The following is a 16,742-nucleotide window of genomic DNA, read 5'->3' as shown; positions in this document are numbered from 1 at the left end:
CAGATGTTGTTTATGCTCAAACAGCAACATTACACACTAACTAAAGTTAAAAAAGTGAAATCATAATCAACCACCCCTTTAAAAAAGTGTCCAGAAGAAACAGTCCTTACAGTGTGCTATTAATCCCCTTGAGGGCTGCAGTGTATTTTATGTTAACCAGCTATAAATGTATCTTGACATGTGAAGCACTTCTTACCCAGATACAATAGGACACTGGTTTCAAACGCAGAATAGGAAGTGCTCACCAAGGCATGCAAATACATTTATCTCATTACTACATATCCACAGTCGGAAGTGGGCTAATGGAGTAGCTTGCGCATGGAAGTGTCCGTCAATGGCTCGCTCTCCAGTGCGTGTCACATGCAGTCCTCCTCTAATGAATCTGTTTGCGATTACAAATCGCCACCACACCAACGTTTACAAGCTCCAGCCCTGATCAAAGCTGATAAACGGTGACTCAAGAGACATGGTTCATTTTGATGAGACTTGTGTTTTTTTCCTCTTCAGGGAAAACAGCCTCTTTGGAATTCTGCTGAACAGCATTTTTCCAGTTATGACTCACTGGTCCATTGAGTGAGATGTTATCCATCATGTTGTCCAAAATACTCGGTCGTGCTTAATGGAGGAGGCTTTACAAGACATCTGCATCAGATGGAGTACAGTAAAGCAGCCAGCAGTGACTAGAGGTGCGTGATGCCCATCTTTACCGCTGTGACACTCTGTTCTGGAGTCGGCTGCCATAGTTATTACGCACTTGAGCTGATGGAGTGATCACTTTCTTGTATGAGTGAGTGAGACAGAATACAAAGATTACACACACTGTCCAGTCTCTCCTCACTGAATTAATCATTGCACAGTAAATTGTGTCACATTCAAGTTTAAAATTGATACTGACATAAAAGCTTAATATTGAAACACTATCTAGACTAGTTCAGCAGCCCCAAAAAGTGTGTTTGGTCACTCAATTCACAAGGCGACAGTTTACCCAAAATGAAAGTTCTGTCATTATTTGCTTCACCCCCATATCGTTCTAAACGTGTATGACTTTCTTCTGTTAAACACGAAAGATGTTTTGAGTTTTTCGGTCCATACAATTACATTTTAGGACCCTATTGCCTTTCAAAATCGTGTCTTTTGTTCCACAGGAGAGAGTAAGTCATGAGGGAGCCATTTTTAAGTGGACTATTGTTTTTGTGAAATATTTTACTTGAAAAATACAATACATTTTAATAAATGGCAATGCAAAGATATTCATCTATATTCCATACGGCTTAAATATTCAAATGCTTTTTGTGGTCAAAGCACTTTGCCTTAACAAAATTTATCAAAAATGATAAATAAAATAAATACACTAACGTTCAGAAGTCTGGGGTCAGTAAGATTTCTTTTTTTTTTTAAAGAAAGGTCCATTTTAATCAGCAAGGATGTACTGAATTGATCAAAGGTGACAGTAAAGACATTTATAATGTATTATATTTCAAAGAAATTTCTATCTATTCACCAAACAACCCTGGAAAAATGTATCACCGTTTCCACAAATTTATTAAGCAGCAGAACAGTTTTACATTTTAAATTATATTAATATAGAATTTAAAGTGTTTTAAAGGAAACCAAATATACATTTAGAAAAAGACTTTTATGCAGTTGATCATTGTTGTTGAAGGTTTCTCTATGATTCATTCAAATGTTTAGCCGTTAAAATATTGTTGCATACGGCAGCATATGGCTCCCACATATTAATACTGAAACGTTTATTTCTCTTGTCAGAAAAACAAACAAATAAATCTGACATTCTCACTGCATTAAACTGTTCCTGAGATACCAAGACAGACTTTGAATTTATTAGTTCCCTTATTAAGTCTAAATGAAACCCAAGTGTAAATATTCTCTTGTCTTTACCTCTCAGGTTGATATTCATACCCAAATCATATCAAGACACAGGCTTCAGAATAATGTCCTTTTTATCATCCTTCAGTATAATGTTGTAGTGCAAGCAGAGGAGAGGTTGAGATAACAGGAAGCTTCAGTGCCAATCAGTCCCTTTCAAACGGCATCAGTAAAAATGCAGAATCTCACGTTGCTAAGATAACACCATTGCGGTCCACGGCCATGAATAATTGAATAAGTCCTCATGTGAAATGATGAATGTGCAAAGATGTGTTAATTTGTGTCCAAATAAAGGAGAGTATTATTTTCATTTCACCAAGGCTGCAGGTTCACTGTTCGTCAAAGACTGCGACAGACAGAGTTGGCATTTATCTGCCATCTGATGAGCTGTACATTATGGGCACTCTACCACTGATCATCCACTTTGTATGGTGAATTGGTGTAAAGCTATTTTTTGATAGCATAAGATAGCACATTCATAACAGACAATGTTTATGGGCATCTATTTCACTAATCTAAACAGCGAATGAAAGCACAGAAATGTGTGATGTCGACACTCCCAGAGCGAGTGCCTAGTAGTGGTCACGTCCTCTACGGAGCGCCTTACAAGTCACCAATTAGCAGACTGTAGTCCAGATCTGGACCCAAGATTTGGATCCATCCAGATTGTGAATAATTTCTCATAATTAAAGATAATTATAATCATTATATTTTTCCTATGAATGGAACAGATTAGCCGTGTTTACACAGCTGAATCTGACAGAACATACAAGACAAGATAAACTATTCAGTTACCATTTCATTTACAGTGATCAACATTACAATATTCTTTGGATTACAGGCCTAAAGATTCTACTGGATCTCAGGGTAAGATTTCCTATTCTTTATTTCTTACTATAACTCAGCTGTAAAACATCCAGATTGGCTCAGTTTCCTGAGCACAAAATCAGCATATTAGAATGATTTCTGAAGGATCATGTGACACTGAAGACTGGAGTAATGATGCTGAAAATTCAGCTTTGCCATCACAGAAATAAATGACATTTTAAAATATATTAAAATAGAAAACAGCTAATATTTCACAATTGTAATGTTTTTGCTGTATTTTTGATTAAACAAATGCAGGTGAGCATAAGAGACTTCTTTCAAAAACAATATAAAAAAAATTACAGACCCCAAATCTTCTATTGTTTCTTTATACATCTATCGTCTAGTGTTTGTTTATACTGTGTGAGTTTTTCAATCGCTTATTTACATGTTTAACCCACTTAGATTAAATCTGGCCCATTAGTAGCTGGAGAGAGCTGAGGGGGTGTAATGACTACTTTGCAAAGTGGGGTAATTAACTGACAGAAGCCAGGCTATAATTCTTATTCCGTGGGCTATCTGGCCTGCAGCTTGGCTCCGGTGCTCTCTAACGACAGCGAGGGCGCATGTTTTCTTCCTTCCCTCCCTCCCTCCCTCGTATCCTGCGCACGTGCAGCGCATCCTGAGGAGACGGTCGCCACGGGAACCTGCCACGGTCCAGCGTGCGAGGCTGCGAGAGCGGCAGAGGTGACGTAATGCTCCTTGCTGCTCCTGCTCATGAGGGCTGCAGTAATTTGGAGAGGGGAGGAGGGCATAGACAGTGTGTGTTGTGAGTTTGTAGGGTGCGTGGTAGCACCAGGGTTATGCAAACCACAGCATCACTGCAGTATCTTCTATATCTACTTCTACAGGCCCTTCAAATCCATACACATTAAAGGAATATTTAACCACAAAATTGAAAATTCTGTCAACATTTTTCAACATTTGCTCACCCTCATGCCGCTCCAAACTCTCCATGTTGTTATTTTATCTGTGTACACAGGAAAAGGAGATTTTTTTAAAGGAATCTTCCTCACACAAAGCTATTGGATGTCTTTAAAAAAAGATTTAATGTAGCTTTTGCTTTTATGGTGTTTTGCTCTTTTAGGAGCGTAAACGCATGTGCTTGTATAGAAAAGAGCTAGATGAAGGTTCTTCAAAAATGTATATTTCACTCCAACTCATTAAATTCAATATTATTATTTAGGCTTTCTTATTGCTAATCTAGTAATAATACACTTTCTGTTATTTTAGCAACATATGGAAGGTAGATTTGATAAAAATGTTACAATTGCACCTGACTTCCCTAAAATAGACATATAATCAAAACAAATGGTTTGGCCACAACTTGCCTGTAAAATGTGTTTTTGCTCCGAACTGTGATGGTATAGCCTACTAGAGGAAACTGTATGGTACAGTAATATGAATTCATCTACAGTGAAAAACATTTATTAGAAAGAGAATCACTGGCAAAGATCATTAAATATGAGACCTGAGTACTTTTGAGATTAACAGAGATTAGCAATGTGTATAAATAAACATAAAAAGCTTTAAATAAAAAAATTAAAACTCAGTTATAGACAGCTACACATTAATCAACGCATCATTGTTCTACGGCAGGGATCTTTAAAGTTTTTCAGACAAATATGATGGTGATGCAGTTGTTACATATCGTATAAACTTGCATTTTGAGCCTGGTCTACAATAACATGCATACAGAACCATATCAATGTATTTACATACTTATTGGTATTTGTACACTTTGGTGCCATTCAAATAATCATTAATGATGTCATAAATGTTTTTATTATACATAAAATTATGCTTGTTGAAAACGCCTGTTTAAAATGTACAGTTGATTTTCATGATGCTTCAATGATAACGTAAGTAGGCTAACTAAAAAAAAATCTATGCATAATCAGTACAGAAAATAAATGTAATGGTGTGACAGGGGACACATTTGTGTTTATGACATTCAGAAAAAAAAGAAAAAAAAATTGAATATGAAGAATAATTAAAAAGAAAGAGTTGCTTCCTGTAGCTTTGAGCAAAACAGTCCACTGGGTAAATGTTATGAGCAAGACTTTTTCCTATGCTGAACTGTTGCAGGAAATGGTTAGGCTGAGTGGCCCATTTATGTGAGCAGGTAGAGATTTTATTTCTGGCAGGGGTTTAAAGACAAGCTACGTAAAGGAAAATAGTGAGAAAAGATACAGCCTTACTGACTGACAGCGTGTTTTACTGCGACAGATACTGGTAAGGTTAGGGAGGATGCATTTGTAGAGCGAACAAGGGACAGCTTGAGTAAGAGAAACACAAATCAAATGCGCCCCACATTTCACCACTGTGCCTCTGCCGACTGCCATCAAATGGTAGCCAAGCTGTTTAGTCTATTTAGAAGACATTGAGCTTTTGAATTATGACTGTTCTGTTGGGTTAAATTTTTACACTGTTCAATGTTGTTTTTGACTTGTAAGCGCAAGAGCGACAAATCTCAAAGGAAAGTCTCAGATGAAAGAGTTCAGAGCATCAGAAGGCTCTCCGCTCTGCTCCACCAAACACCACGAGCAAAACTGCCTCTAGACCCGCTCCCACTGTCACACGGAGCAGACGCTCAGATCCTCACGCTCAAAACAAAAGGATATTCACAGCTCTGTTGCATTAGGAGCTCAGGACCTCAGCTTTCATAAATCATTTTTTCAGCCTTGATGGGGGGAAAATGATGGCAGTCCCTGGGCACTTTTGTTTAAGGAAGATTATGAAGAACATAAGACAGCACATAAAGCCACTGGAGATTTAACTGCTAGGCAGGGTTCTGCAATCCACAAAGCTCAGAAGCACAAATCAACAGAATAGCCATTTACGAACAACTCCGGTAACATGACCATTTTTATGAGTGTTGGTTATTGTGGGCTGACTGAAAGGTCACCACAATGTCAGTCTGAAGTAATCTGAATGTCAATCTAGCAATGAGAAACATGATAACAGATCATCTTCACTTCTAAAAGTCAGGCTCTGCAAAACCACGTTTTCTTATCCAAGAACCTCATTTTGTTTGTTTTAAAATGCCATTTAAGTAATCAATGATACCACAATAATAAACGGCTATGAAAACCTACAAATAATTCAAATAATGCCCCAGTAGTCCCTGTAAAATATTGTACAGTAAACACTGAAGAAATCACTCAAGAGGTGTGCTGCAAAAGGCCAAAGATGGCAAGTTCAGCATCCGGTGGAAATTTGTTAGCCTTGGAATACCAGTCAAATATGCTAAACCAAAATCCTGACAGTAAAAGGGCAAAACCAGAAAGCACGGGAAGCCGTATCCTCCACCACCTTACACCTGTCACACATTGGTGAAACAGAGGAGGGAAAATGTTATGCAATCTGGCTTTAGTGTAATGTAAGCGGTTGACAACTTTGAATTGGATCAGGTGCTGTTGACTGAGCAGGCCTGCATCGTGACCAAGCACTTGTCCTACATATCTTCAGAGAGCTCAGCTCACAGGTCTTCCTCCCATGCCACTTTAAATCTCACAGGGGGCTACGATGCAGACTTCAAATAAACAAACAAACAAATTTAGGAATAAGAGGCCTAGAGTCAGGAAGATTCAAAAAGATGCCAAAAAACACATGCTTCTCCGGGATGTGAGAAGTTAAAAATTCTAATTTTAGAATTCACATAAAGTCTAATTTGTAAAAAGTGTAAAAATCAAATGGTTAGTTCACCCAAAAATGAAAATTCGACCATTAATTACTCACCCTCATGTCGTTCCAAACCCGTAAGACTTTCGTTAATCTTCAGGACACAAATGAAGATCTTTTGATGAAATCTGAGAGCTTTCTGTACTCTCCATTGCAGCTACGCAACTACCACTTTGACGCTTCAAGTTCATTAAGAGATCTTAAAACTAATCCATATGAATTGAGTGGTTTAGTCCACATTTTCTGAAGAGACACCATATGATGAACAGATTTAATATAGGCTTTTATATATTCACATATAAACATTCATCAGCTCACACATCAGTTGTGGTAAACAGAGCCAATGAGAACCAATGAGATTCATTCTCATGTCTTATGTTTGAGCTTCCGCACAAACAAAAGAGGTTTGTTCTCGACCGTCATGCAAGTTCGGTTGAGCTTCTGTTTATGTTCGCGGATCAATGTTTAAATGTGAATAAAAGCCTAAATTAAATCTGTTCATCAGGTAAAGCGATCAAGTCTTTTCAGAAAATTTGGACTAAAATACTAAATTCATATGGTTTAGTTTTACGATCTCTTTATGAACTTTTAAAAACGTTTAAGGGGAAACACGGCAGGCAAAAACATCGTGTTTATTTTACTGGTCAATTTTGAGATTTTTGGATATTTGTCTTCAATGACATGTCTTCTTTCAGAAGACATGGCGTTCTTAATCAACACGCTGCTCTGCGATCGCTGTCTGCTCCCTGTCATCACATGCACCGCTGGAAAGCTCTCTCTCTCCTGTACAATGCTGTCGGATCCAAATATGGTCATTTCCTTTTTATCAGCCACCAATCGTGAAAGTAAAAGGGCTGAATGCGCAATCTCATTGGCTGATGATAAATCTTTAAAGCCCGTTTTCTCAAAATGACTTTTCTCTCATACTCCAAGTCCGAAATCTCCACTTCAGTAGCACCTATATACACCAAACTTTCCAGTCTTGTACCTAGTTATATTATGAAGACATTTACAGAAGGATTTGTAAATATATTATTCCTAGCCTGATTTATATAACATTTTATTCCAAAAAACATGGCGAAAATATATTTTTTAAGGCTATTGACAGTATATTTTGATTTACAGGAGAACAAAAGTAGAAATCCCTCTGTAATTTTTTCCCCATCTAATATGTGAACACAGTGAAAAATGTTTTTTTAACCTGGCTTTATCCAATACTCAGATTTTTGGGTGAACTTTTTGGGAGACTTGGGTGAACTATCCCTTTAACTGACTAAAGGATGCAAACCGCCCCTCAACATAAAGATTTTGAATGGAACCTAAACCCCTCTCCCTCCAGACGTGGTAAGTTCTATCAGACCACAGGAGTAAAAAAGAATGATTGTAACAGATTGCCGTATGGACAGAGGTCTCCGGCAGGGACAAAACTTACAATACAATATTACACTGTCAGCATACAGACTAATAAGAGCTTCCCTGCCCTCCCTCTTCAAGACATCTTATACGGGATAAATGCGGTTTGGTCAGGGTAAATGATATAGGGTAAATGTTGGCCGAGTAGCCAACGCTTTAGTAATTACTTTTCGATAAAAATTTTGAAGCGCGATTGGCCTTTAGCTGGCCGGGTCATTTTTAAGCAATTAGTCTTGTCAGGATGGCACTTTCCTGCGTCTCCAGAGTGTGCAGTCACATGGCAGTTGCAGATCAGTGGTTGTTAAAAAAAAACTTATTGATATTTCATTCAAAAGGTTTCTTACCTTAAGGAATTTTTTGAAACCAGACCCTGGTGATAATGGGGAAAAAAACTATCTGGAACTCACATGCCCATGAGCAACATGGTAGATTTCAAATCACATTCTTCCAGAGGGTCATATGTCAGTGGAGTAACTGTTATTGAAATGAATGGGAAATTGAATAGATGGCTTTTTCCAGGTATTATAGACCTGCTTGCATCAGACAGTCAGTAAATGTACTGTGGCTGACACTACAGGATTTATAACATCAATGAACAAAAGGTGCTTTGTTGAATGCTAAACAACGTTATACATATTCTCTCAGAATTCCATGGTTAACTCATTTTCACAATACCCCAAAATGGTGCTTTCCTCAAAAAGGGGGCCCAACAAAAAAAGCATTGCTTTGAAAGCTTGCTTTCTCCCTAATAAAAACCCACTTTGGCAATGCTCTTGAAAAAGCACTCCACTTCTCTCCTCTGCAGCAGTCTTTAAGGTTCAGTGGCAGTTGAGTTTTTCTCACTCTCTGTCCCTATCCATCACTGTTATACAGACAGGATGAGATGTGTAGAGTGAAGGATGACAGTAAAACCTGATGTTCTCTCTCCTCAGTACTGTCCTACCCTCATCCTTACAAAGACATATATCAGAATAATAAAATAATAATATACTGGGATCCCTGTTGAAAAAGACAGCTTAAACCAGGTAAAGGTGGTTAAATGGTCTCCCAGCCTAGCCAAAAAGGATGGGGTTTTAAAAGGCACGGTAAGTTTGAGTCCAAAATGTCCTCACTATTCAATAATGTCCTCACTAATGAAACCTGTTGAACACACAGCCGGAACTCACTAGTTAAATGAGTTTATAAATCAGTCAAATCATGTTTATATTTAAATCTAGTGTTTTGCTCAGGTTTCTGTGAGGGTTATGTTTAGAGGTTGGGGTCGGGTCTGATAGAAAAACAATGGAAGTCTATAAGAAGTCCTCACTAATATATAGTAAAACAAACAAAAGTGTGTGTGTGTGTGTGTGTGTGTTGTGCTACCTTGCACAGCCTGGAGCTTGTGAGTCTGTATGATGATACAGAGCTGGAGCACTAGCTGAGGGGCGCTCTCCAAGAACGTGGCCAGTAGGTGGAGCATGCTGACGTCTGCATACTCGTACACCATCCTCCAGTAAAACCTCCAACGGTCATTCTCTCCGCTCTGCCTGCTCCTGATGCCCAGGTAGATGGCGTGGAAGTACCTGTGCAAGAAAGAAAGAGAAAGAAAACCCATTTAAAATCTCTCTCTTTCTCTCTGAACTCTCACTGAACTCTCAATGAGAGAGCAGAATCTGCTTCCGCTGCAGACACTCGGCTAGAATATCTCAATGTTTTGCCTGCTTTTCTTTCCGTGACCTTACAACCAGACAGACTGTTCCCAGCTATGTTGGTCCCTGCTTTGTTTTGTAAACAAGATATGCAGAGGATGGACCCATTTTGAACTGCTGATGAAATACATTAATGTCAAAGCTAATGACTCAACACAACATCTCTATGATTTAACCAAAAAATAGAACACTCTTTCATTGTAAAGTTAAGTCATTGTTAGAGATAAATACTGCCATACTGCCACCTTTTTGCATGCACACCCTTCCAAAAAAGAAGTTTATTCATTTGTGCTATTAGTGTATACTTCTTTACTAAAAATAAGAAAGTATACTTTGTCTTCTTTTTATGGACTCAGAAATACACTTAAGTATACTTGACTTATACTGACAGAAAAGTCTAAGTATATTTGGCAAAAACTAATTTGTTCCTAATTCTGAGTATGTGAATTTTTGTGCCGATTTTCCGGCTATCCACGTTTTTAGAAGAAGCAGAAACAAGTGATAGAAGATTGCTCACGCAAATGTACAAATAATGTGACCATCAAACATTAAACAGCATATATATTAAAACTGCCAAACAAATGAAATGTCAAACCCATGAAGAGGTAATGACTGTGAAGATTTGGGAGTGTTTATGGACGTGATCTACTCCATATGTTTAGATCATCGCTCTGAATCTGATCCGGATGTAGTCTTTGACAAAAATACCATTTTATTTTTAAATGTTTTTTAAATGAAACTTACCTACTTAAAAGTATACTTTTATACATTAAAATGTGGGCCAATTTAGTGGGCCAAGTAGTATTGAAATAGTACACTTACAAGTATACTACTAGTACATTGATATTACTTCATAAAGTATACTTAAAACATACTTGAACTTTATTTAAGTATACTTAATCAAATTAATTTGAAGTATACTTTTTTGTAAGGGCAGCTCTTCATTTGCTAGCTTGCATTAAAGTAAAAACGTTCCTGTGCAAAAACTGAGGTATTTCAAATTAATTATCATATCTATATTTATCTTTCTAATCTTCCTGCTAATGTAAATTCAAATTTTTAATATGCACTTTTGCGATAAGGCAAGGAAAACGAAAACCAGTCAGTATCTGGTGTGACCACCATTTGCCTCACGCAGTGCAACACATCTCCTTTGCATTGAGTTGAACAGGTTGTTGATTGTGGCCTGTGGAACATTGGTCCACTCCTCTTCAATGGCTGTGCGAAGTTTCTGGATATTGGCAGGATCTGGAACACACTGTCATATACGCCGATCCAGAGCATCCCAAACATGCTCAATGGGTGACATGTCCGGTGAGTATGCTGGCCATGCAAGAACTGGGATGTTTTCAGCTTCCAGAAATTGTGTACAGATCCTTGCAACATGGGGCCGTGCATTATCATGCTGCAACATGAGGTGATGGTCGTGGGGGGTTGAGAGTTGAGAATGAAAAGAGGACAAAAGAGGTCTTTTTTTATTTTTCATTTATTAGAACAAAACTGTGTGGTCCAATAAATGCAGTGCCACATTTAATACCATCTATATTAGGGCACTAGGCATTGCAAAGATTTTTGAAATCGTGCTTAATATTTTCTAAACAAGTATTTATTTCCTGTTTAATTTTCTGATTTCCCATGGGCCCACCCTCACTGGTTCTTGGTCCCCCCTGTGCCCCCCCATTTATAAAATCCTGGAATCACCCCTGGACGCCATTGAATGTGAGCACTCAAGTCGGTTACAACGACGAACTGCAGTCAGGTCGAGACCCCAATGAGGACGACAAGCATGCAGATGAGCTTCCCTGAGACGGTTTCTGACAGTTTGAGCAGAAATTCTTTGGTTATGCAAACAGCAGCTGTCCGGGTGGCTGGTCTCAGACGATCTTGGAGGTGAAGATGCTGGATGTGGAGGTCCTGGGCTGGTGTGGTTACACGTGGTCTGTGGTTGTGAGGCCGGTTGGATGTACTGCCAAATTCTCTGAAACGCCTTTGGAAACGGCTTATGGTGGAGAAATGAACATTCAATTCACGGGCAACAGCTCTGGTGCTCTGGCAGCTCTGTGATAAAACTGCACATTTTAGAGTGGCCTTTTATTGTGGCCAGCCTAAGGCACACCTGTGCAATAATCATACTGTCTAATCAGCATCTTGATATGCCACACCTGTGAGGTGGATGGATTATCTCGGCAAAGGAGAAGTGCTCACTAACACAGATTTAGACAGATTTGTGAACAATATTTGAGAGAAATAAGCCTTTTGTGTACACAGAAAAAGTCTTAGATCTTTGAGTTCAGCTCATGAAAAATGGGGACAAAAACAAAAGTGTTGTGTTTATAATTTTGTTCAGTGTATTTTTCATGGTACCAACTGAACAATAATCTCAAACAAATTCACTTTCAAAAAGTCTGGCTAGAAAAAAGGTGGAAAATCTGTGGGAATTGCTATGGCAACACTGGCCTCTTTGCAACAAATCACCAGAAAGTTCCAGGGAAAGCAAAGCCTTAACATGACAGTCTGTCATAAGCAAACACACTCATAACAGTACATGCGACACAAAGGTCTTTTAAAAACGCTGTCACCTGCTAATAATAATGGATTGTTGGTGAATGGTGAGTTACTGTGGCCTGTGGGTTAGTGTGGTGCTGAAGGCATTTGCTTCCAGTGGTGCGTCTTTGCCAAGTGACCTATCCCTGCACTTTCTCCAGCAATCCCTACCTTGTAGTTTACCCTCTGACCCTGATAGGCATCCAGCCAAGAACAGACACACACTTCCATTCACTCACACCTATTCTCTCCCCAGAGATTTATTGACAGGATGTTAAGAACACTACATCATCTTGGCTGTTTCTTTACCAAGAGAGTTTCCCCAAATCGCCAAAACCACTGGCAATCAACAGAATTTGTATTGAATATGAGGACATTCACACACAAAACAAACACACACACACACACACACACACACACACACACACACACAAAACACAATGTGTACAAATGCTTATGGGGATATAGTCTTGTTTGCAATGTTTTGTCATTGATTTCTTTGAGAGTCCACCCACTCTGTCTGCCAGATTCTCTCTGCTACAGTTTTCACTTTGATCGTTTGTATGCAAAGCATAATTTTATAGTACACTACTTGCCAACTTCAATCAATTTAGAGGCAATGAGTTTACAAGTAAAAGATAAAGGATAGGTTGACTTAGTGACAAAAAAAATTTCACTGAGGTAAACGTGAAGCACTTCCCTCGTATCAGAATAATACATCAATACTGCCTTTAGCTTTTAGTGTTTGTGGAACACATGCTTGAATATAAATGTGTAGAAGGAACTGTATCAACATCTTCTAGTCTATTTCTGCATGCTTACTCTGAATTCATAACAGGTTCAAGGAGGTATTTGGAATGTTTTTTGATTTTGCTTTGATAATTCTATACCATAATGTATGACTTTAAAAATATTAGAGCGGTCAAATGATTACAATAATTTATAATGAATAGCAATTGTAAAAAAAAAAAAAAAAAAGTTTTAATTAAATTTATTTCAATCATGACAACTATTTTGAGAGAGATACAGGATCACTCTTCTCAATAACGCGCCAGTGGGCAGGGCCAAAGATGCAATGATGCAGAAGTAGTCGTTAATCTGATTCTGCAGATGCAGACTTTTGTAGTCATTTTCGGAGCTTGGTTTCAATACGAGCTTTAAAATTTGGACTAAGAAATTGGACTTATTTGTTTGGACTAACAAATAAGTTTTGAGTTCTAAAACTTACAGGATGTTTTAATAGTAAAATGACCTTTTGCATGTAGTAAAAAAAAAAAAAAAAAAAAAAAAATCAAGGAAGATTTGATTTCTCAATCTGTAATATGTATGGAACATCCTTACGAACTTCCACAATAATATAAGCCAACTGGAAACCTTCTGGGGAAAAATCACTTGTTGGTGTGGCGGTATCTTCAATTTTCCGATGTAGCTTTAACAGTATCAATAGTTTAATAATTAGTTTATAATCAGAATATGATCAGTTAAATATTCAGGCCTAGCATCAATTTCATTGTTTAAATGTAAAACGTTTAAATTTCAGCATTGTGAGAACTGTACTGTTGCGTCCCTTAGTGTTCCTCAGCAAAATTCAATTCGAACCATCAGTTTAAACACTTTCCCCACTGATCTTAAATAAATGGATCAATCCCTTTCTACACAAGATATGTTGCTCTTTCGGTTTAAAAGCTGTGATACTCCACTCATACTTCTATATTGTTATTTGATGTTGGTTCACTTATAAAATGTGATTGCCTATCTGTTCTTTCTTTATTGCTTTCTTTTGCCCAACTTGACAGGCAGCTTACAGCTTTAATGAACATCAGACGCAGAAGTAAATTTCAACCTTTTTAACATGATTGAGCGATAACAAGACATGATACATTTCAGTAAGTTGGTCTATATCTTTCAATATCTATCTTTAAATTACAGGAACGTCCTTTCTGTCTGTCTATGTGTCTGTTATTCGCATATCTCTCGAACCATTAGTCCGATGAATTTCAAACTTGACAGGTGTCTTGCTACGGGCACGAGTAAGTGCAGTGCCAAGTTTGACGTTGTTTGGATTAGAAATGCAAAAGATATCGTTAAACATATCGGTAAAAGAAGCACACATTGGCTTTTGCCGCTCTAGCCGCTGGTGATGTTGAATATGCTATGTTAAATAGTTGCCCTGCCTATTCAACAGGATAGCTCATGTAGGCTATGTAGGCTTAAACAAGGTTAACTCTCCTCTTACCGAACGTGACGGCAAATCCCCATATCCTTACTCTACACCATACCACTTCATTAACTGTATACTACTGTCTACACTGCACTATATGTCATATATGGCTTATACTGCACTACCTGTCGCTACTGTTCACATTGCACTTTTCTGCATTTTTGCACTTCTGGTTAGATGCTAACTGCCTTTCATTGTCTCTATAATTGTAATCTGCACAATGACAACAAAGTTGAAACTAATGTAAATCTAATCTCATCTAATCTAAACTCCTGCTACCTGTACACAGATACCCAAATACATGTCACCTAATATCACCATTATAAATTGTTTTGCAACCATTTAGTTAAATTTTCCACATGTATTGTATATCATTATATCAGTATCAGTATTTGCTTTCTACCATGCACAAATAAAAATGTCACTGAACTTTTGATGTGTAATTGTAACAATGAGCACTCAAACACACCAAACCAAATTACTAAAAACACAAAAACTGATTCTGCACGGGCACAGCACTAGTATCTTCTGATGTTCATTCATGTTTATTTCTTGCTATACAGTAGTAGAAAAGAGGAAGAGATGATCAGTTTATCTGCGCTCCACGATTGACATCTTGACAGCTGACAGTTCACCAGAAATGCCCAAGCTAGCTTATCGCAAACCAGGAAGCAACCATGCATATAGCGAACACATGACCCATTTAATGTATTTGGTCACGGTGGACTAGATCTTCTACGAAGCTGCTGCGGTTGATTATTGCCGCTACTGCTGCTGCCAATAGATACACAGACATGCTGCTGCTGCGTGAAGAGACATACATACATAAATACCGTATCAGATATAGGCAGGTGGAGCTAGGGGAGGTGGAGGGTTTTAGAGGAAATATGATTGTGCAGCTGGACTAGCCTAAAGCAAACACTGAATCAGACTATTTGAATGCCGAGCAAGCAATCTCCCTGGTAGCAGGATCAGCAGAGGCCAATCAGCAATGATGTGATCGCTTGCAGATTGCATGTAAAGGAACAATCAGCCCTCTAGAGTTTCATGACTGAACTAGATATAAATCTATAAAACAAAATTTATTTAAGGCGAGACACGGCAGGCAAAAACACCGTTTTTTTTTTTACTGGTCAATTTTGAGATTTTTGGATATTTGTCTTCAATAACATGTCTTCTTTCAGACTTGTGATGAAAAAAAGTCCAAAATACACATTTAGGTCTTTATTTTAATACACTTTGTCTGTTTGCGTCTGTAGATTTCTCATAAATTCAAAAAAAGTTTGCATTCTTAATCAACATCTCTGCCGTCACCCTGTCATCACATGCACCGCTGGAAAGCTCTCTCTCCCCTGTACAATCCTGTCGGATCCAAATATGGTCATTTCCTTTTTATCAGCAACCAATCGTGAAAGTAAAAGGGCTGAATACGCAATCTCATTGGCTGATGATAAATCTTTAAAGCCCGTTTTCTCAAAATGACTTTTCTCTCATATTCCAAGTCCGAAATCTCCACTTCAGTAGCACACCAAACTTTCCAGTCTTGTATCTAGTTATATTATGAAGACATTTACAGAGGGATTTGTAAATATATTATTCCTAGCCTGATTTATATAACATTTTATTCCAAAAAACATGGCGAAAATATATTTTTTAAGGCTATTGACAGTATTTTCTGATTTACAGGATAACAAAAGTAGATATCCATAAATCCCTCTGTAATTTTTTCCCCATCTAATATGTGAACACAATGAAACATTTTTTTTTAACCTGGCTTTATCCAATACTCAGATTTCGTTTTTTAAAATATATGCAAATTAGTGCATATTTAATTAGATATTGCCTAATTTGCATATTTAAACATTAAATTACAGAAAACTTGTAATACATTTTTTTCTCATCTTAATGTAGGTAATCAACTGGGAAAGTTTCATGGTGATATCTGCTAGTTAAAAATGTTACCCTATTCACCTGTAGTGTCTCGCCTTAAAAAAGAAATTAGGGCCGTTAAAAGATTTCATTTTTTTAAAGAATTTACAAAAAGTGTGAAAATAAATGAATGAATAAATAAATTATACCATTTCCCAACACTATTTCCCAAACTGCTTCCATTTGAGAGGAAGCTCAAGTATGTTATTCACCCACAGTATTGATTTTAGTGATTTGTGTTTAGTGAATTATTGTAATAAGGGCCATTTTAATAACTTTAATGATCATTCAGGATGGTATTCACTAACCAGTGTATGGAGCACATTTCTGGTTTGGCTGCAACGAATGCATACTGTGTCTTACTGATGTGGCTGTGGGGCTACATAAGACAGTTAGAAAACCCTGTTCTAGATCTGTCATGTTGGATGTTCACGGTATCAAAACCGTGGCCCTTTTCTTGATACTGCCTTGCCTTTACATTGCGTAGGCAACCCAACAGAGAGCATGCA

At 37.7% G+C, this 16,742-nt stretch overlaps 1 protein-coding gene across 1 annotated transcript in view; it reads right to left on the bottom strand.

Moving 5' to 3' along the window:
* xkr4 (XK related 4) overlaps positions 1-16,742 on the bottom strand; it is a 55,317-nt gene that overhangs the window by 5,087 nt on the left and 33,488 nt on the right. The window contains exon 2 of the mRNA XM_084411128.1: positions 9,214-9,413. Coding sequence (XP_084267254.1) covers positions 9,214-9,413 — 200 coding nt within the window. The remainder of the gene's footprint in view (positions 1-9,213; positions 9,414-16,742) is intronic.

This window comes from Rutilus rutilus (assembly GCF_951802725.1).
Source record: "Rutilus rutilus genome assembly, chromosome: 6".
Lineage (NCBI taxonomy): Eukaryota > Metazoa > Chordata > Actinopteri > Cypriniformes > Leuciscidae > Rutilus > Rutilus rutilus.
Note: the sequence above shows the minus strand (reverse complement) of the source record. Positions and strands in the feature narration are given on the sequence as shown.